General features: G+C 34.4%; 2 protein-coding genes across 13 annotated transcripts in view; both read right to left on the bottom strand.

Moving 5' to 3' along the window:
• Nucleotides 1-22,697, bottom strand: part of LOC106161969 (uncharacterized) — a 31,828-nt gene that overhangs the window by 4,154 nt on the left and 4,977 nt on the right. Inside the window, exon 10 of the mRNA XM_013539048.2 lies at nt 287-378. Within this exon, the coding sequence (XP_013394502.2) occupies nt 287-378 (92 nt within the window). The remainder of the gene's footprint in view (nt 1-286; nt 379-22,697) is intronic.
• On the bottom strand, nt 3,755-22,665 carry LOC106153024 (uncharacterized). Of its 12 annotated transcripts, none has more exons than XM_087016843.1 (7): nt 20,520-22,665; nt 20,147-20,201; nt 19,302-19,379; nt 18,450-18,531; nt 17,580-17,661; nt 14,057-14,573; nt 3,755-4,913 (listed from the first exon to the last, which is right to left on the bottom strand). In XM_087016843.1, exons 1-3 carry the CDS (start codon nt 20,585-20,587, stop codon nt 19,320-19,322), a joined length of 183 nt encoding a protein of 60 aa, XP_086872969.1. In that variant the 5' UTR covers nt 20,588-22,665; the 3' UTR covers nt 3,755-4,913; nt 14,057-14,573; nt 17,580-17,661; nt 18,450-18,531; nt 19,302-19,319. The 12 variants fall into 12 exon arrangements, with proteins under 12 accessions (XP_086872969.1, XP_086872964.1, XP_086872929.1 ...); XM_087016838.1 differs by lacking the exon at nt 19,302-19,379 and having other exon boundaries at nt 14,057-14,164; nt 14,496-14,573; XM_087016803.1 differs by having other exon boundaries at nt 20,520-22,240.

The following is a 22,697-nucleotide window of genomic DNA, read 5'->3' as shown; positions in this document are numbered from 1 at the left end:
GTTACGCTTCCAAGAAATATTTTCATTTAAATGATAACATTTTGGTTAAGAATTAATCAAATGTAGCCTTTCTATGCAAGTTGACATAATCAACCTCCGGCCAACTACCCCCCATTAAAAAGGTAATGTCAAGGCAGGTAACATCTACTGCTTGAACTGAAGGATTGGGGTAGAAAAATTACTGTGGAAAGCCACTCTATCTTACATACACTGTCAACACAAAGATAAACAAAGTAAAAGCACAAGAATGTTGATGAATGAGGCATTGTTCAGTCTTTATTTCTACCTGGCCTGTCATTCTCAGAGCGTTTTGCTTTGTCATAGATATCCCATTGTTTAAGCAGAGCAGCAGGGTACTGGCCTTTCACAAGGGACACCCTGAAATTTGGATTAAGATAAGATAACTGACTGCAAGACTTGGGGTATCAGCCCCCTCTTCTCTCTCTCTCTCTCTCTCTCTCTCTCTCTCACACACACACACACACACACACAACTTAAAGATTTTGGTCAAACACAACTCAGCTGGCTGAGTTTCAGTGTCCCAGACTTAATTTTAAGAAGAACAAGGCAGCAAAGCTGTCAAATGTACAGACAAAAAACAAGAAATAACTAGATTGAATCTGACAAACTGCAATGATATGAGTTTATTTCCATTTTTGAAACTTTATTACACAATACACGATAACAAGTTTACCATCATTTTTACATAATCAACTAATAATGTTGTAAAGATGCAGGAAATGCCAAACAAACACTTTTACGTATCTTATTAATTAAATAATGAAACTGTTAACATGCCTAAGAAATGAATCTGAGGAAATGTGAAAAAACGGCATTTCTTTAAAATAATGGCCCGATTAAGCTGATTTTTGAACTCAACCTGCGTTTTAGCAGGAATGACCACTCCTGTGAGTTTCATGACAATTGGCGTATCTGTTTTTCTTATATTGCATTTACTGTGTTGCATATATGCTGAAAAGTGAAGAAAAAAGCATAACTAATAAAATAATAATTAAACAGTGGCCCGATCATGCCGATTTTCGAACCTGACCTGCGTTATAATAAGATCGATTACTCCTGTGAGTTTCATGACAACAGGCCTATCAGTTTTCCTTGAAATGTGTTTTCAGTGTTGCATATATGCTGAAAAGTTAAAAAAAAAACAGCATAACTTCCCTTAAAATGGCCCGATCATGCTGATTTTCGAACTTGACCTGCGTTTTATGAATATTCATCAGCTCTGTAAATATACAGCCAAAAAGTAAAACTGCCTTCCACTTATCATGTTTACAATGAAAGTGCACGGCGCCAGCGCCGGCGACAGTGACGGCGACGACGGCAGATACAGGTGATGGCAATATGTACAGACACATCTGTACATATTTACTGTACTGTTTGAGAACAGTAAGTGACATGGTTTTTCTTAAATGGTCATCATGGGAGCAGTGCCCAAAATAGGTTTTTTCAAATTTTGATGCAATATTACATAATGTTCAACAGCATAATGACCATCAATTTTAATAATAAAATATTAGTATCATGGATATTCAGAAAATGTGACTAGCAAAGGTCTTCAGGCCCATGGAACTTCAAAGTCACACCTTAAAAATGCCAAAATGTAAACAAGACTCCACTGTTCTGAAATGGGTTTATTTCCATTTTTAACACTTTTTTAACATAAAATTAATAGGATACTGCCATTTTTTATATGATCAACTAAGAAAATTGATGAGATGGGAAAAATATAAATACAACAGTGTTAAATGTCCAATTTCCTCCATTCTGAGATTCTAAACATAGTGAATGATTGCATCTGACAAACTGCAATGATATGAGTTTATTTCCTTTTTTGAAACTTTATTACACAATACATGATAACAAGTTTACCATCAGTTTTACATAATCAACTAATAATGTTGTAAAGATACAGGAAATGTCAACCAAACACTTTAACATGTCTTATTAGTTAAATAATGAGACTGTTAACATGCCTAAGAATTGAATCTGAGGAAATGTGAAACAAGACAGCACTGTTCTGACATGGGTTTATTTCCATTTTTAACACTTTTTTTAACATAAAACAAAATAAACAGTTTACTGCAATTTTTATATGATCAACTAAGAAAATTGATGAGATGGGGAAAATATCAATAGAATAGTGTTAAATGTCTAATTTCCTCCATTCTGAGATTCTGAACATAGTGAATGATTAAATCTGACTACTGCAATGATATGAGTTTATTTCCATTTTTGACACTTTATTACACAATACACGATAACAAGTTTACCATCATTTTTACATAATCAAGTAACAATGTTGTAAAGATGCAGGAAATGTCAAACAAACACTTTTACATATCTTATTAGTTCAATAATGAGATTGTTAACATGCCTAAGAGTTGAATCGGAGGAAATGTGAAAAAACAGCATAACTTCTAAAAAAATGCCCCGATTATGCTGATTTTCGAACTCAACCTGCATTTTAATAAGATTGACCACTCCTGTGAGTTTAATGACAATTGGCCTATCTGTTTTTCTTAAATTGTGTTTACAGTGTTGCATATATGCTGAAAAATGAAAACAAGGCAGCAAAGCTGTCAAATGTACAGACAAAAAGCAGGAAATAACTGCACAAAATAGGCTACTGTCAATTCTGATGCAAAAGTACATTATGTTAAACTGCAAATTCAACATCAAATTTTTATTATGCTCAACAGGTAATACCAATGTAAGTAAAATGTGTAACAAGCATAAGGCTTCAGGCCCATGGGAGTTCAAGTTACACTTTGAAAATGTATAACTTTCACAAAAAGAAGCCAATTAGACTGCTTTTCCAACTGAGGCAGCATTTTAGCCCTGTATTTCTTTTTGGCAATCCTAAGTAACTTGGTTTTCCCATAATGGTCATCATGGCAGCAGCTCCCAGAATTTTCTTCTATTCTGATGGAATATTACATAATGGTTAACAGCATAATGACCATCAATTTTTAATAATAAAATAAACATATCATGGATTTTCAGAAAGTGTGACTAGCATGGGTCTTCAAGCCCGAGGAACTTCAAAGTCACACCTTGAAAATGCCAATAAGTTAAAAATTAAATTTTCACAAAAAAACTGTTTAACTGGCAGAAAGAATTACTTAACAGACTGCATTGCCTACTGAAGCTGTATTTTAGTCCCATGTTTCTTTCCTGTAAGTTTGAGAGCAGTAAGTGACATGGTTTTTCTTATATGGTCATCATGGGAGCAGTGCCTAAAATAGTTTTTTTTTCAAATTTTGATGCAAGATTACATAATGTTTAACAGCATAATGACCATCAACTTTAGTAACATGGATATTCAGAAAATGTGACTAGCAAAGGTCTTCAGGCCCATGGAACTTCAAAGTCACAACTTGAAAATGACAAAATGTAAACAAGACAGCACTGTTCTGAAATGTTTTTTCCCCATTTTTAACAATTTTTAACATATATCAAAATTCACAGTTTACTGCCATTTATATATAATCAACTATAAAAATTAATGAGATAGGAAAAATATCAATAGAGCAGTGTTAAATGTGCAATTTCTTCCCAGAAGAATTTCATCAGCTGTGTTAAGTTTTAAGAATGATGTGAATTTTTCTTCAGTCAACAGCTAATATGGAGGTAAAACCTATCTCAATATTAGCTGTTGACTGAAGAAAAATTCACATCATTCAAATTTCTTCCATTCTGAGATTCTGAACATAGTGAATGATTGAATCTGACAAACTGCAATGATATGAGTTTATTTCAATTTTTGAAAATTTATTTCACAATACACGATAACAAGTTTACCATAATATATATATAATATATTTTTTTATTTAGACTCGGCTGTCGTACTAACTGCATTACAGACCCTGGGCATTTTGCTAATTGAAAATTGAAAGCTTTATAGTAGTCATATATCTGTTAAGAATGAATAAGGGTAAGCAAGATGGCAATTTAGCTGTAGATAAATACTCACATAACTAATTGGTGAGGTCATTTTAGAGCATTTATTTTCTAAGATACCAAAATAAAGAAAGATGACATTATAACAAGCTAATATATTACTATTAGGCTGTATTCACATGCAAAATTTAAAAAATCCATTGGTGGTATCTAGTGTTCACGGTATGTTTACTCTGTAGCGATATTAATTAGCAGCGTGAGCTAGTCATTTCCAAAGCTGTAATTAATTTGTGCTGCTAGTTATTTATGCCATGGGGTATTCAGCATTAAAACAATAAAGTATAAAATGTACAGCTTGAACATAATGAATAAATGACTCTTAGAATACAGAGCATTTGTAAATATGACCAGTATGGAATGTGCTAGACCAGAACTGCATGTCTGCAACAAAACCAGGGGTACATATTAGCCATGAAAAATAACATTTTGTTCATTTCTAAGACAAATATTTTTTACATATCTTTTTTACTTTCAATTTTATAAAACTAACTGTATTCACAAAATAAGAAATGATAGGAGAAACTCTGTTTTGCTATGCTCCATAAAATACAATTCAACTCATTCAATAGCCATACAGATTTCTTAAAAAATCTTTTTCTGACATTTTTTTGCTACCAACATTTAAATAGTCAAAATGAATAAACTTGAATAATTTACTCTAAATTGTCTTCTCTATCAGAGGTACAAAACTGTACATGACATTGTTTTTTGTTCAAGTATACTGAGTGTTCTTCAGTGTGAAGAATGAACATTTCAACTTCACAAATAACACATCTCCAACAGTGTCAATTATATTATAACATTTATTGTTCTTTCCTCATACTATGAGTAAGAAGAGAAATCCTATGCTTGAGCCCAGTCTTGTTTCCATAAACCCCATGGAAAGAAGTTACAAGTGAACATTAATCTTCTCCAAGTAGGTGGTATTTTCCTTTCTGAAATTAAGAAATATATGTAACATGACATGTTAATCTCATAAAGATTTGTCACTGCTCAATTTGGTTGGTTTTTTTTTAATGGGTTTGGTACACTGAAATTGACTAGACAGCAAAGCTGGCAAAGTAGCAAGTGATCCAGTTTTAAGGGATATATAAGCCACTGAAAATGTCAATGTGTGGAAAAAAAATGATATAAAAATAATGACTGCTGTAAATTGTTAACTGATCATGCTGATTTTAAAAAGCAACCTGTTTCTTTACCAAACAAATGTACTTCTTAAAATGATAGTGAAACAAGAATATGGTTTGGTAGGTATGGGGCAAAGGACACCAGCCAAGTCTATCTCCTTTTTTATTATGCCATGTTTTAAGTTAAAAGGGAAAGATGGTATTTCTTCTTGAACTATAACTGTCTTTAATATGATGATTATGTTCTTGCTTTCGTCATTTATGTAAAATATTATATATAAATATATATTTAACAATATAATATGTAAAATTTTATAAAAGTAAAGAAGAGCACAATAATGTGTGAAAATGTATGAGTAATCATGTAACTTAGAATTGAAAGAAATAAATAATTCGGTAAACAAATATCATTGGTCAATTTCAAGTATTATGAAGTTGAAGAAATGGGTGTGACATTATTTTTTCCACATGTATAGGTAAAAGTAAATAACTTTTTAAAGAAGGGGTAAATTCGTAAGGTTTTGTTAATGTTTTTTCTTTCTTTTTTGAAGTGTTATTCTCTGAAACTTCTGCACATGTGTTTAGCTATATATGTGGTTGGAAGAACATAGGTTAAATGAAATTTGGAAACAATCTGTCTTATAATCTGTAATATAAATTTAAAGACAATTTTTGGGAAAAGACAAACAGACTGGAAAGTGATCACCAAAATAAGTGGGCAAAACTATAAGTTTAAGATCTGTATGATTAAAGTTTGTGAAGACGAGATCTAAGGCCGAGTCATAATTGGTAGTTGGAGTTGTGACATGTTGTGTAAACATAAGGTCTTGGCACATCATTTTTCTGAGAGCATTTGCATTGTTTTTATGGAGCCAGTTGACATTAAAGTCACCTATAATAACACATTTGTCTGTCTTATCAATAGTGTCAAGAATATTTCTCAAAGCCTCAAGAAGTACCTGCATTTTACCATGAGGAGGTCGGTAAATTGTGATGACAACTAAGTCAGGAAACTGATCCAACCGTATGACAGTAATCTCAATTCCAGAGAAATTGCAATTTTTTGGAAAATTCTCTGCATATCTATGGTGACTGTAGATAGCAGTACCATGCTGTCTATGAAGAGTACTATCATTTCTGTGAAGATATTTATCTTTTAGCTGGTATTTTGTATTTAGGTCTTTAATTGCAAATCTGGTCTCAGTGAAAGCACATACATCTGCTTTCGCTACATCAAGATTCTCTCTGATATCATCAATGTATTTGTGAAGAGAACAGCAATTCCAATGGATTATTTTGAAGTGGTCATCTGGTTGTTCAAATAGAAATGATATTGATTTAACAAGCTGTGCTTCTTGCCTTAAACGTTTCATTTCTTGTTTAACTTTGTCAGAAATGCATATTTTACTGGCATTTAATTCCAAAATATGCAACCCTTCTAATTTTTCTACTCGACTAAGTGCAACATAATGCATGTGCTCATTTTTTCTGCCGCTGAGATCTACAACTAATTCTTTCAATGTGTCACCTTGACATCTGTGTATAGTTTTTGCAGCAGACAACTGCAGTGGGAATTGTTTTCTTACAACTTGATACTGTCCTGTTTTTCCCAGGTGAAATTGTCTTTTAACAGGAAAGATAGGTGTCCATGTTTTTGAAATTTTGCTATTATATAATGGTTTGTTCATTCTTCTGACATTTTTGCCAATGTCCTCTGCATCAAATTGTACCCAAATTAATTGTCTGTCTAAATCTACCAGTTTCACAACATTTGGTGCACCATTAGTAATGCCATCTTCTGTGTCAACATTTAGGACAACTTCAGTTCTTTCCCCAACTGCAATATGCAGAATCCTTCGTAAATTCATGTTTTTTTTATGATCCAATGGAATTTGCTTTCTGATGTTGTTTTCTAAATGTTTTGGTACAGGCCCAGTGATAGTATCAGTGGCTGCAATTTGAAATTTTTCTCCTTTCGCATTTTGATAACTGGCATGATTGAAATTTTCTACCAGAGAATTTGTTTGGAAAACATGTAGTAATGGTTGTTGGCTAGTTTTTGATTGATCAAGTTGACGTTCACTTAGAACTTTTATGTCTTTGTCTGTGTGATGTCCTTCTCTAAGCCTATTTAAAATTTCTGCAAACTCTTTACTGTCTTTCTGACGCATAATCTCAGTCAGTTCATACATGTGAAAATGTTTCTGCCACAAATTAGTAGCTAATGGATAATAGTCATTGTTTGGATTTTCAAATATCCAGTTATCAAACACAGGCTTCAGTTGAAATAGGTCACCTATAGCCACAATGCTAACACCTCCAAACAATCTGTCATTGTTTTTTAGTTCTTTTAACCGTTCATTGATGAAACTTAACATTTTACTCCCAACCATTGAAACTTCATCAATAAAGAGAACTTTAAGTGATCCAAGTTTGTATCTGAAACTGTTTAACACATCAGCACTGAGTCTTTTATATTTGAGACTCTGATTTGCAGGAATTTTCAGTAAACTGTGAATTGTGTGGCCACCAATATTATACGCAGCTTTTCCTGTAGGAGCAATCAAAGCAACTCTAATTGTCCGGAAGTCTTCACCAGGTAAACTTGACAAGTACTTTAAAATACCTTGATACAGAGCACGAGTGACAAATGATTTCCCCACACCAGCACCTCCAGACAGGAATATGTGAAATGGATCAGAATTGGATTTGATTAAATGTAAAACATGATGGAAAAACTCTAACTGTTGTCTGTTCATGTTTCTAATCATTTTAAAGTAACTGATATCAGGTATTTCTTTATTAACAATTTCTTCTTCAGTGCAACTTTTGGCAGATACATGTATACCCAAATCTTCTGCTAAGTCATAGGACAGACCAACAGAAGATTGTACCACATCACTAGGTTCACACTGATCAGCTTCATTTTGACATTCAGTATTTGGTGCAACAGTGGCCCACATATCTTCATCTTCACTATCCATGTTATTTAGATCTTCCATTGCTCTGTGCAATTCATCTTTAGCTGGAGAATACATTCTCTGTTGTTCCCTAATCTCATTTTCTAAATGTTGACATCTCTGTTCATAACTTTCAAAATTTTGCAAAATGTCAGATTCTTCATTTCTCCATGGAATATACAACATCAATAGCTCACGGTAATGCTTTTCAGGATATAAACTCTCACTGAACCAAACACTGCGAATAATTTTTGCTTTTTTTCTTTTAATAATGTCTGTTTCACATGGAATATCATGAATATCATCCTCAAAATTTTCAAGGTCATGCTTTTCCAATGGCATACCATCTGTATCTAATAATCTAGAAGATCTTTTTTTGCTTCCGCCAATAATGTTCAAATTGTTGTCATAATATGCAGCAAAATCTGCAAGGGAAATATTGTCCAAGGAAGGTAAGCGCCTGCTATAACGTTTCAAAAGATTGCTGGACTCAATATTGTCAGATTCATCTTCTAATTCTTTTATTTCTTCCAGTGGCTTAAGTAATCGTACTCTGTCTTCAGGGGGTGTAGTGTTAATGAATACAAATGATCGAGAAGCTCTTCTCATGGGTAACTGTAAAGTGATGTAGGAAGCTTCTTGAGCAGAAATTTCAACATTATTAAGAAATTTGTTTCCAATGTGACCACCCTGAGCTTCAGAGCTAACTTGACACTAACCTCTTCACTGTAGCCTATCTTCATCGTGTCAAGTAACCTCTGACCAGATTCGATTGCCTCCGCCGCCCGCCAATCAAATTTAAAAGCCCGCACTCAATGACTCATTAAACGATCTAGCCAATGAACGCGAACGAGTCAAAGCGCGCTTTGTTCAAATCCGGACCAATCAAAGAAAAGGCTGAATATCAGGGACTTGCCGTAACCTGTGGGCAGCACGCAAATAACATCGTCTCTCAGTAGATAATGATGCAGGGCCTCAAACTGCTAGACCCTATGGTTTCAATTCCGATTTACTCATATTTTGCAAAGAATCAAGAGATAACTTAACACATTCTTTTTCGTAGTCACTCGCCTTGCTTTCTTTGTGTACGGTAATACACTCGGAACTACTCGGATGTCTCCGCACTCGACAATAAGTATGTTGTTAGTATGGAGCTTGCGGAATCAGCCGAGGATTGCCGATTGACGGTCAACCAATCAGCGTTTTCACCAAACTTTGGTGAAAAATTTTGAAACATGGATTTGATTGGCTTATATAAACTAGGTCAAACTATTTTCGTCAGAGGTTACTTGACACGATGGAGAATAGGCTACAGTGAAAAGGTTAGTGTCAAGTTAGCTCTGAAGCTCAGGGTGAATGTGACGGACTTGCTGTTTTATGTCACTGTTACCTTCTCTAGCTTCTTTGCAAGCTTGATAAAGTAAATCTGACATGCCTCTTTGTCCTTTAGAAATGTAATTTACAATATATGTTGCACAAGCATAGATGTCTAAAACAAACTGAATATCCATATTTGCTCTCCATGCTTGTAAACATGACCTGGAATAATTGTTTATCCAAATTTCACAGGGCAGTCTTTTTAAGAACAAAGTATCAGTTTTGATTGTAGATCTCACTGCCAAAATGTAATCTTCTTCTGAGACTTGTACTTTATTTAAAAATTCTTCAAATGTTAGACTAACACATGTAAAATTTTTGTCATTTATAATATTATGAATCTTTGTCCAAACTTGTGCATATTCTTTCTTCTGTGAAGTATCTTCAAGGGGTTTCAGAATAATACTTTTTTTCATCGGAGGCTGTGGAAAATGGAATCTGCAAGATTTTTTCAAATTCTTTATACATGTCCTTGTATGTTTGTGTGTCTGATAAGATACAAGTTCTTTTATTGGATCATCTTCATTTGGTTTGCTACAGCAAATTGTGCTATCAACAAATTGTATGATGTCTTCATTAGAATTGACACCATAAATAGGTGCATTTTCTATCCAAAGCAGCATGTGAATATGTGGACTACCTCTGTGTTGAAATTCTACACGGTAAAAAAAATCTTGTATTTTACCTAATGGTGCTACTTTGTGGCACAAAAAGTGATTCTGAGTAATGTCTATTATCTACTAATTGACCAAGAGTTCCAAGTAAATGATTCCATTTTGTTTCAGCAGAAGAAAAACTGCAGAAAAAAGTTGCTGCTCCTAGCTGACGTATCATTGCAAATAAATCTTTTTTTGCTTTCTCAAAATATGGGGGGGAACCACGTACTCCTTTTAGGAATGTATAACCTTCATCAAAATGTAAAAGTTTCTCAATGGCTCCAGACTGTTTCAAATCTCCTGCAGTGAGTTTCTTTCCACTAGTTTTATGTTTTCTTACAGCAAGAGAAGCTGACCCAATCAATCTTTTCATCTGTAGTTTTTTTGCTTTAAAAAATATGTTGTCAACACACATTGCTGCTCTTCTGTCATTGCGTCTTAATTCCGACTTGCAAATGTCACTGTAGTGTACAGGGACAAGTCTGTTTTGATTTGCAGGCCTTGCATTGCCAAGAAATATTTCAGGAAAAGCCAGTTCCTCACAGTGTTCATCTCTGAATATGCTGAGTGGATGACCTTCTTGGCCAGGTGCAAAAGAATAAATTTTCTCTCTCTCTGTGTCTTCTAAGAAGTCTCTACCTGTTAACATTGTATCTCTTATACCAGGTTTCATTTCTTCCTCATCAATTTCGTCCCAATCTGTAGTATCATTTTCCTGTAAGTATTTACTTATATCTGATTTAGCTCGTGTTACCTGCTTTGTTTGCAGCAAGTTCTTGTATATGCTATCAGCAGACAATGATGAGTCGCATACACTCTGCACGATATCATAGTGATCAGAGTTTGTATTTTGTAGGTAAATAGCTGTCTCGTGTGAATGATTGTTCTGGTCAAGAAAGTTAGCAGAATACTTTAACCATTTCCAAGAGTCACCAGGCTTGCAGTAGACATAGATGTCCGTTTGTAGCAGATGTGCTGCAGCAAGTATTTGTTTCAGTACCCCAAACATTTACACTATCCATGCGGGTTCGTCTAATATAATTTGCTGAGGTGCTGTCATTATCGCCTAACATACTACTTGCAAAAGCATACTCAAGCTGCTTCATATGACTGACGATTTTGTTTCTAAGTATAATGTGATTATTATCATACAACATGTCAGAACCAGTGATGGTAAAAGACAAACTTCGAAAAAAACAATTACCATCTCCAATAACTTTCTTCAACTGCCTAGGATTTGTCAAGAGAATATCACTACCAGTTTCAGGCCAATTGTGTGGACGCTTTAATGGTAAGTTTAGTTTCTTGGTTATTTTCTCTTGCCAGAGGGCATCTACAGGCATAAAATGGAATGAAGTATTGTCAGTCCGTATGTGTTGTACCTCATTTTCAGATTCACAATATGTAGGTAATATATGTCTTTGCTGTAAGTATGATAACTTCTTTTGCAAGTGTGAAACATTTCTTACTCTGTGTCGAATTTTTTTTACAGTTCTGAAGTATCTTGAGTACCATGTTCTTCCTTGTTTTTTTCTTTTAAACAAGCCATAATAACTCAGTTTCAAATGCTTATATTTTCTTAGAATATGGTGGCGCTTATAAGCAATGAGTTTTTCAATTCGTTCTCTACTAGAAGCTCTGATTGTATTTATCTTCTTGCGATATCTTGATCTGCCTCTCTCTTGTGATTTGAATGCAGGTACACCAAAAATGTGTGGTTGTTTTGAAAAACCAGCACCTTTTCTTTCACTCTGAATAGTAGCCACAAATTTGTCAACATCAACAGATGGATCATATTTATAAGGCTTGTCTAAAATGACATAGAATTCATCTGCAAAATCACCATCCTGATCCATAAGATGCCCTTCTTCAGAAAATTGAATGTTTTTACAACTAGCAGGGCATTCAACACAAACATATTCTTTCAGTAAGTTTTGTATTTGTTCCTCACGCAAGTTATAAATAGTTGTATGCTCTTTTTTTGTTTGTTCAAATGTGTCAGATCTACAGGGATTTTCTTCTAATTTCCATGTTGTGTCTACAGTTATTCCCTTTTCTTGATATAATTTTCCATTTGCAGTTAACCAAGCTGCAGCTTCAAGTACTTTGTTAGGTCTTACATTCTGAGCATATGCATAATTTTTAAATTTCACATTTCTTTTGAGCTGAACTTTAATTGTAGAGCTATCTGCCTCAGTTCTTGGTAACTTTGTTACAGTGGATGTAACATCTGCTGGTATATTTACAACATTTCCTTCTAATTTGTATTGTTTTCCACGAGGAGCTTGTTGAAGCTTCATGAAAACTAACCTTGGGCTAGTTAATCTCCACTCTAAAGGTTTTAAATCCAAGAAGCTGGGTTTTTCTGGAAACGACAGGCCATTCACCATAGCGCATGGAGGAATTTTGTTCTTTTTCAAATGAGAAGAGCATGTTAAACATATCCAATTACTGTCAAATAAATCACCAGTTTCTTTGCAATGTTTAACTGCATTATTTTCTAAATTCATGATAGACTCTGAATTTATCACAGTATGCCTGTACCAAAGTTGTTGACATATACAACATGTGTAAATACAACCTTCAGCAACTTTTTTGTGGAATTGTTGTATTAACTGTTGAAGATTAGTATTGATTTTCTGCCTCTTATTACGTTTAGCAAATGAATCAGATTTTTTTTCATGTTTTCTGAATTCGGGATCAGATCTTTTTAACCTTTTTTTACTTCTCTCAGTTACTTTGTAATAAGGATCAGACCTTTTCAAGTGCTTGTGCTTCAGAATTTTGGTCTTCATATCAGACTGAGAGCGTTTTAGTCGCTGAGATTCTTGTTCCTTTTTCCTATACTGTGGATCTGCCCTTTTCAACTGTTTGTGCTTTAAAATTTTGCTCTTCTCATCGACCTGAGAACGTTTTAGTCTCTGAGATTCTTGTTCGCGCTTTCTGAACTGTGGATCAGACCTTTTCAACTGATTGTACTTTAAAATTTTGCTCTTCTCATCGACCTGAGAGCGTTTTAGTCTCTTAGATTCTTGTTCGTGCTTTCTGAACTGTGGATCAGACCTTTTCAACCGATTGTACTTTAAAATTTTGCTCTTCTCATTGACCTGAGAGCGTTTTAGTCTCTGAGATTCTTGTTCGCACTTCCTGAACTGTGGATCAGACCTTTTCAACTGATTGTACTTTAAAATTTTGCTCTTCTCATCGACCTGAGAGCGTTTTAGTCTCTGAGATTCTTGTTCGCGCTTCCTGAACTGTGGATCAGACCTTTTCAACTGATTGTACTTTAAAATTTTCCTCTTCTCATCGACCTGAGAGCGTTTTAGTCTCTGAGATTCTTGTTCGCGCTTCCTGAACTGTGGATCAGACCTTTTCAACTGTTTGTGCTTTAGAATTTTGCTCTTTTCATCAACCTGAGAACGTTTTAATCTCTGAGCATTTTGTTCGGCTTTCCTGTACTGTGGATCAGATCTAAGAAGTTGCATCCTGATTTTATTTTTCTCTCTTTTCAAAATATTTCTGTCAGTGCTACTGGTTCCCGTAAGTGAGGTATCCAAAAGAGTTTTATTCACTGCGTCAATTTTGCTTTGTTGTTTGTCTTCTGTCCATTTTAACTGCCTCTTCATTTCATCATGTAGTCTTTTTAAATGGGGTTTGTGCAAATTTGTTTTATCAAAAATGGATGAAATAGAATCAGAGGTAATGGTATTACCAGTGTGTTTTGTTAATGGTACCTTCTTCATTGAACCCACTTTTGAATATTGAACACTTTTTTCCACAGGTTTTAAGGATGTTTTTAATGTAACCATATTGGGTTCATTTTTTTGAATTTCAGGAAAAACTACTGATTTTTTCTTTAATTTGTGGGGTACCGATGATAGCTTTGGGTTGACTGGCATGTTAGATTTTACAGACTTATCTGATGGTGAAAAATGGTCTGAATATATTATAGACTTACTTGAATGACCAGGGGCATCAGTGGCACTCAAACTGACAGGATAGGCTGTGTCAACTGTAGCATCTGTCTTGTCTGAAGCATCTGTATAAGCTGCATGAACAGTAACATCTGAAGCAATGGGAATGTCAGTGTGTTCAGGAAATTCAGTGTTTTCAATAACTGCATTATTTTCACTTTTTTCAGTGTTTTCAGTAATTTCACTGTTTTTTTCAGTAATTTGTGTAATCTCAGTATTTTCAGTAATTTCATTGCTTTTTTCAGTATTTTCACTGCTTCTATCAGTAATTTCACTGCGTCTATCAGTAATTTCACTGCTTCTATCAGTAATATCAGTAATTTCACTGCTTCTATCAGTAATTTCACAGTTTTTCACAGAGCCCACCGAGGTGGGCGTGCCTGCCGAAGCAGGCACAATAGTAGACGTGGCATCCTTAGTCACCCTCTTGCGACTTTTCTTGATCATCTTCTTCTGATGTGCCCTTCTTTGGACCATGCTTTGTTTTTTCAACCTAGGCATCTAGAAATATGAAAAAATACATATTTATTGGCAAACCATAATAGAAACTAAGAGAGTTGTAAACAGTTTCTTTCGAGTGCAACTGCTTAAGAGGCCCTTAACAAACTACCAAGACTAACAAGTGCACCGAAAATAAAACATTATCAAACAAAAACATTATTTACTGATGTGTTGTTTCTGTAATTAAAGGTACATGCCGATGGAGTGCGAATCCCCAGTAATACATGTACATGTAATCTACCTCTACTAGTTACTTGTATAACAAAAATGAAGTTGACATGCCAATGAACAAAACAATTTAATCACTTCATCAACAATAAAATAGCCTTAAACTATCTCATTTAAATTGATGGTTAATTTGGATTACTTATCTAACCTACTAAAATTTATCAGTCCCATTTATATACAGCAGAGAAAGCAGATAGAAGAATGTATTCACATATGCCTTTTGGTGTTGTTTTACAAAATGCTAGTTAATTATAACACGGGGTACTCAGGACACAGACCATGAATACTAGATACCGTCAATGGATTTTTGGATTTTTGGAATTTGGATTTTTAATTAGAACGGTGCCTTAGATACAATGTTTTATTCCATTTTAATAGAGTCAGAATAATATAATATTGGATTCCTTGCAAAGCATAATATTTGTTGTGCCCATCATATTACTGTCATTACAGATTACATAACTACACATAATAATAATAATAATAATAATAATAATAATAATAATAGCCCAGTTTCTACTTCCAGCATCGAGCTGGTTTATATTGAGTCTGGTAGTATTATTTGTCTTAAGATGCCAAAGCTCAGAAATGTAAATTAAGGGCATCAGGTATGCTAAAAAAAAAAAAACTATTATTTAAGGTTTGTTTAGTTATTAAGGTCAAATGGAAAAAGAAAAGACTTCAGAAGAAAATAGGACTTTTGGAACATGTTCAGACCTGCTTTAAGCTACTCTTTTTAAATATGAATTGATTTGTTATAATCAAGTTGTCAGAAAACAAGTGAAATTAGTAAGCTACAGCTACTGAAAAAGAAGTGCAATGATATATAACACTTCATTATATACAGAATATCTGTAAATACCTGGATGGATTTTTTACAAGGTAACTAAATTACAAGGGTTGTAGTAAGTAGTGAGCCTCGTGTGGAAGGGGTTAAGCAGCGATATCCCTTTTCAGCCCTTCTATTTCCTGACTATTTAAAGGTGTGTAGCCAAAGTTTGGTGTCATTTGATTAGTTTATGTCGACGAGGAAGCACTCTCAAATAAGCAAGGCAAGTGATTTTTGTGAAATGCCCCTGCTCACAAGTCTGTCATTGCCATGGCTGCAATCAACGAGTGTGGCTTTGAACTGATAGAACATACACCAACATCCTGATCTTGCTTCCTCTGACTATTATCTATTTCCCAAATTGAGTAAGGCCATTTCAGGTACTCACTTTGTGTCAGATGATGACATCATACGTGAAGTGGAGGGGTTTCTGAATGTCCAAGGGAAGGGCTTCTATGAAAGTGGCATACAGTCTCTCAAAACTCACTGGCAAAAGTGTATAGATACTCAAAGAGAGTATGTTGAGAAATAAACAAAAATACTTGTAAAATGTGTACCCCTTCTATATGAGGCTAACTACTTATCAATCAACCCTCATACAACCTAATTGCTATCGGCCTCCCGAACAGGTATATTAAAGAACAAAACATGGATAAAGGAACTTGGTACATTTGATAAATGTAAACTTGTACTTATTACTTTAGTCAAAAGATAAAAATATCAGCAGTCGCAATTTGCACATTGAGACATGTGAAAAGTAAAACAAGGATAAAGTGACAGCAGTTGAAAAAAAATTCTAAGATTGCTACACAGAAGTTATAAAAGGTGAAGACCAGTTACCAAAAAAGCTACTTGTATGGGTTATTAAATAAACATTTAATTGATCCATCCATTAAGAAATATTCAAATTGTTGATCTCCTAATGATGAACGTAAACAAAGTAATTAATGTTCAAAGGGAATATTCATAATAAGTTATCTTTAGCTGACTTGGATAAATGCTGGGGAGTCTCTGCTTGGAAGCTTAATCCATTTATTAACCAAACAGTACCTTTTTATATGGAGAGGGAAAAAGAACTGGTCTCATCTATAAGGGTCTATTCCCACAACTTTAGATCGATCTATCACCGCGGGGAGTCTCACCAGACTAACGTCAGATAATCCCCCTTAAGTGTCCGTCCCCGCCCACTACAAGCCATAAGGGGCAATTAACTTTCGTGTCCGCCCGGCTGACAGCTATTCAGCGCGAACCCCCAGGGAGTTAGGTCGATCCAAAGTAGGTCGATCTAATCTATGGAAATGGGGTGTAAGATGCTAAAGTGTGGTATTGATGGTTACCTTTAACAATCATACTATGAAGTAAATGCGCACTAAATTAAAAGGATATTTTCATTAATAAAAGGGCTGCTACTAGTAACTCATTCCCTCTGTAGGGATCTAGGTGATACTCTGTAGGTGATACTCTTAGCACAACAGTGTTCAATATGCTCATTGATGCTCTGGGTGACAAGTTAATTCAGCCCAACACTAATCTGGTCCTCATTTCTGAACCAAACACCTGTAAATTGCACGTTTTAGACAGATGGACTAATTAAGGGTCTATTATGTATTCAAAAGCAACCTTCAAATGTGAACAATCAATCATGAACAAAGATGGTGCAAACTTTTTTGAGCCTTTTCTCATATTTGGAGAAACCAATCAGTGGATACTGACATTTCAGATTTCAGGAAAGTATACAACAGTATTATATTTAAGTAATAAAAATTGCCATAAAGGCTTGATGTTTCAAAATAACGAACCCACATATTGCCAACAATTAAGTATCTACCTATCTAAAAATACTGCCTTGGTATGTACTTGTCTGCTAGTAGATATCAATATTAAGTGCACACTGCTGGTACTTAGATGATCTTGAGACTTAAATGACAAGTATCTAAAACAATACTTACATTCTATTGCCACACTAATTATCCTGACAAGGTGCAATTGACTAAGTGGGTAACTGACTGACTGAGTAACTTCAACTGGGAACTGGAAGAAATAGAATGTTATATAAACTCAACTGACTATTATTTAATCTAGCACTGATGCTCTTAATATCTGAAACATATTCCTTTACTTTTGATAAGCTCCACATTGTTGAGAAGAAACTATGGTTACTCAAAAAATATATAGCATATAAAAATAATAATAATAATAATTATTATTATTATTATTATTTACAGTCTAAAATCCATATATAAAATGTTTAGTAGATTTTACAGAGGTAAAATGAACAGAATATGATCTAAAGAGTCAAAAATAAAAAATAAACAGTTGAGATATAAACGATATTGAAATATATGGTGCAATGTAAATTAATATATTCTGTAGGTCCCATTTAAAACAAGATGATCCGCCAACTAGCAGATCTGCCAACTAAATAGGGCTGACCCTACTTTAAAAATGATAGCGCTGAATCCAGAAGGTCTCACATCCTCAACATGCGCCCTTAAATGGATTTAAATTCATGCAGGGTTTAATTATTAGGCCCCTGCAGTTGTGGCATGTGTGGGGGCAAAAAGACCGTTAAGGAATAAATGGCATGGTTTTTGAAGTGGGGTTAAAATTATTTAGTGGACGAATCTGCTTGTCAGTGGTCCCTCTATTCTGTTGCTTCAATAACCAACCCACATATTGCCAACAATAAAGTATCTACCAATCTAAAAGTATTTCCTTGGTATGTTCTTGTCTGCTAGTAGCTATCTATATAAAGTGCACACTGCTGGTACGTAGATGATCTTGAGACTTAAATGACAAGTATCTAAAACAATACTTACATACTATTGCCACACTAATTATCCTGACAAGGTGCAATTGACTAAGTGGGTAACTAACTGACTGAGTAACTTCAACTGGGATCTGGAAGAAATAGAATATTATATAAACTCAATTGACTATTATTTAAATCTAGCATTGATGCTCTTTATATCACAAACATAATAATAATAATAATAATAATAATAATAATAATACCCTAATAATAATAATAATAATAATAATAATAATAATAATAATATTTATTTACAGTCTAAAATCCATATATAATATGTTCAGTAGATTTTACAGAGGTTAAATGAACAGAATATGATTAATAGAGTCAATAATAAAAAAATAGCTGGTAAAGATATAAAGATATTGAAATATATGGTGCAATGTAAATAAATATATACTGCAGGTCCCATTCAAAGCAAGATGATCTGCCAATTAGCAGATCTGCCAACTAAATAGGGCTGACCCCACTTTAAAAATGATAGTGCTGAATCCCAAAGGTCTCACATCCTCCACATGAGCCCTTAAAAGGATTTAACCATGTGTCCAGGTTTAATTATAAGGCCCATCGGGCCATGCAGTTGTGGCGTGTGTAGGGGCAAGAAGACCGTTAAAGAATAAATGGCATGGTTTTTGAAGTGGGGTAAAAATTATTTAGTGGATGGATCTGCTTGTCAGTGGTCCCTCTATTCTGTTGCTTCAATAACCAACCCACATATTGCCAACAATAAAGTATCTACCAATCTAAAAGTATTTCCTTGGTATGTTCTTGTCTGCTAGTAGCTATCTATATAAAGTGCACACTGCTGGTACGTAGATGATCTTGAGACTAAATGACAAGTATCTAAAACAATACTTACATACTATTGCCACACTAATTATCCTGACAAGGTGCAATTGACTGAGAGGGTAACTGACTGAGTAACTTCAACTGGGATCTGGAAGAAATAGAATATTATATAAACTCAACTGACTATTATTTAATCTAGCATTGATGCTCTTAATATCACAAACATATTCCTTTACTTTTGATAAGCTCCACATTGTTGAGAAGAAACTATGGTTACTCAAAATATATATAGCATATAATAATAATAATAAATAATAATAATAATATTTATTTACAGTCTAAAATCCATAAAAAAATGTTTAGTAGATTTTACAGAGGTAAAATGAACAGAATATGATCAAAAGAGTCAAAAATAAAAAATAAACAGTTGAGATATAAACGATATTGAAATATATGGTGCAATGTAAATTAATATATTCTGTAGGTCCCATTTAAAACAAGATGATCCGCCAACTAGCAGATCTGCCAACTAAATAGGGCTGACCCTACTTTAAAAATGATAGCGCTGAATCCAGAATGTCTTACATCCTCCACATGCGCCCTTAAATGGATTTAACCTCATGCAAGGTTTAATTATTAGGCCCCTGCAGTTGTGGCATGTGTGGGGGCAAGAAGACCTTTAAGGAATTTAACATATTTAGTGGACAGATCTGCTTGTCAGTGGTCCATCTATTCTGTTGCTTCAATAACCAACCCACATACTTCCTGCAATTTAGTAGCTGCCTAGATGTTCAAGTATTACCTTTTCTATATACTTGAATTCTAGTACTTAGCTATCTACATCAAATGCATAATTCTGGTATTTTGATGATCGTGAGACTTAAATGCTAATGATTTAAAACAAACAATACTTGCCACACTTATTATTCTGTGAAGCTTCAACTGAATTGCTTCTAACTTCAACTGTGAGCTGGAAGAAATATAATATTATACAAATTCAACTTAAAATGATTAAATCTAGCATTGATTCTCTTTATATCACAAAAGGGGCATCTCGATAGTCCGAAGGTTCATTGGTCCGAAAAGTGGTAACATTTTTGCCGATCTTTTAATCAAGGGCTCATTGGTCCGAAGGTTCTTTAGTGAACATTCGGACCAATGATTCTTCGGACTATTGCTATGGACCCATCACAAACATACTCCTTCACTTTTTATCAGCCACTATGTTGAGAAGAAACTATGGTTTCTACAAGTATATTAAAATATCACCAGTAATATTAGTACTTACTAGTACTGTAACACAGGATAAACCTTGACCCCCTTTTGGAGCAAAGTACACATGCTGTTAAACACCATAAAACAAATGCATTATCCTGTGAATCAATGAAAGGCAAATTTCCCCAATAAAGAAATGTGGCATCAATTCAGGCAAGCAAGACACCATTGCCATTTAATGAGATTTTTCACATAGCTATTCTTAACTTTCTTTAGTCGTGAATATTGTTGATGCACATCTCTAAAAGTTATGCACTGTTTTAAATACTATAGAGCTTTAGGATACAGATTTGACATAAACATCTTCAGTGTCTAATGTTATGTATGTATGATCTTTTCAACTGTTAGTTAGGATTTATTAATTAGCTTTATTTTTGCTCTTTAATTGTTTTGCAATAGCAGTATAAATAACTCCTCTTAAAAACTAACATTAAACTAAAATTAACAACTTACCAAGCTTCTTCTGTAAACCTATGGCCTCCTTCACAATGTCTCTAGTTGCACATTTCTAGGTCACTGCATCTCATTAGTCAAATGAACTGGGGATTGTGGGAAACCTCCTGATGAGAGCTTAGAATCTTCCTAAGGGAGATCTGGCTTTTCTGTTAACCTTTCCACCCTTAGCAACAGTCTCTAGTTGCACATTTCTAGGTCACTGCATCTCATTAGTCAAATGAACTGGGGATAGTGGGAAACCTCTTGATGAGAGCTTATAGAATCTTCCCAAGAGAGTTCTGGCTTTTCTGTTAACCTCTTCACCCACAGTATAATAAAACAAGACAGCACTGTTCTGACATGGGTTTATTTCCATATTTAACACTTTCTAAACATAAAACAAAATAAACAGTGTACTGCAATTTTTATATGATCAACTAAGAAAATAGATGAGATGGGAAAAATATCAATAGAACAGTGTTAAATGTCCAATTTCCTCCATTCTTAGATTCTGAACATAGTGGATGACTGAATCTGACAAACTGCAATGATATGAGTTTATTTCCATTTTTGACACTTTATTACACAAAACACAATAACAAGTTTACCATAATTTTTACAAAATCAACTGAAAATATTGTAAAGATGCAGGAAATGTCAAACAAACACTTTTACGTATCTTATTACTTAAATAATAAGGCTATTAACATGCCTAAGAATTGAATCTGAGGAAATGCGAAAAAAACAGCTTCACTTCTAAAATAATGCCCCGATTATGCTGATTTTCGAACTCAATCTGCGTTTTAGTAAGATTGACCATTCCTGTGAGTTTAATGACAATGGGTCTCTCTGTTTTTCTTATATTGTGTTTACAGTGTTGCATATATGCTGAAAAATGAAAAAAAAACAACACAACTACTAAAATAGTGGCCCGATCATGCCGATTTTCGAACTTGACCTGCGCTTTAAGAAGATTGATTACTCCAGTGAGTTTCATGACAACAGGCCTAACGGTTTTCCTTAAAATGTGTTTACAAGGTTGCATATATGCTGAAAAGGAAAAAAACAGCATAACTTCTACTATAATGGCCCGATCATGCTGATTTTCGAACTTGACCTGCGTTTTATGAATATTCATCAGCTCTGTTAATATAAAACCAAAAAGTAAAACTGTTTTCCACTTATCGTGTTTACGGTGAAAGTGCACGGCGACGGCATCGGCATCGCCATCGGCGACGGCGACGACAGACGCAGGCGATGGCAATATGTACAGACACATCTGTGTCTGTACATAAAAAAACAGCATAACTACTAAAACAGTGGCCCGATCATGCTGATTTTCGAACTTGACCTGTGTTTTTATAAGACTGATTACTCCTGTGAGTTACATGACAACAGGCCTAACGGTTTTCCTTAAAATGTGTTTACAGGGTTGCATATATGCTGAAAAAAGTGAAAAAACAGCATAACTTCCCTTAAAATGGCCCGATCATGCTGATTTTCGAACTTGACCTGCGTTTTATGAATATTCATCAGCTCTGTAAATATTAAGCCAAAAAGTAAAACTGCCCTCCACTTATCGTGTTTACAAGGAAAGTGCACGGCGCCGGCGACGGCATCGGCATCGGCATCGGCGACGACAGACGCAGGTGATGGCAATATGTACAGACACATCTGTGTCTGTACATAAAAATTGTCAATAAAAATTATTCCAGAGCTCTGGAGTTTTTATGGCAGAGTCATCAATACTACAGTC

The sequence above is a fragment of the Lingula anatina genome, chromosome 1, assembly GCF_051362555.1.
Source record: "Lingula anatina isolate TDL-2025a chromosome 1, LinAna3.0, whole genome shotgun sequence".
Classification (NCBI taxonomy): Eukaryota; Metazoa; Brachiopoda; class Lingulata; order Lingulida; family Lingulidae; genus Lingula; species Lingula anatina.
This window is presented reverse-complemented; position numbering and strand designations above follow the sequence as displayed.

What these genes read in the sequence shown, in the direction of transcription:
- LOC106153024 (XM_087016815.1), bottom strand. Translation starts at nt 14,573, where the DNA reads ATGCCTAGGTTGAAAAAACAAAGCATGGTCCAAAGAAGGGCACATCAG. An exon ending in TGATGCCCCTGGTCATTCAA is followed by an intron (nt 4,914 to 14,056) that starts GTAAGTCTATAA and finishes TCTTAATTTCAG; the next exon opens with AAAGGAAAATACCACCTACT.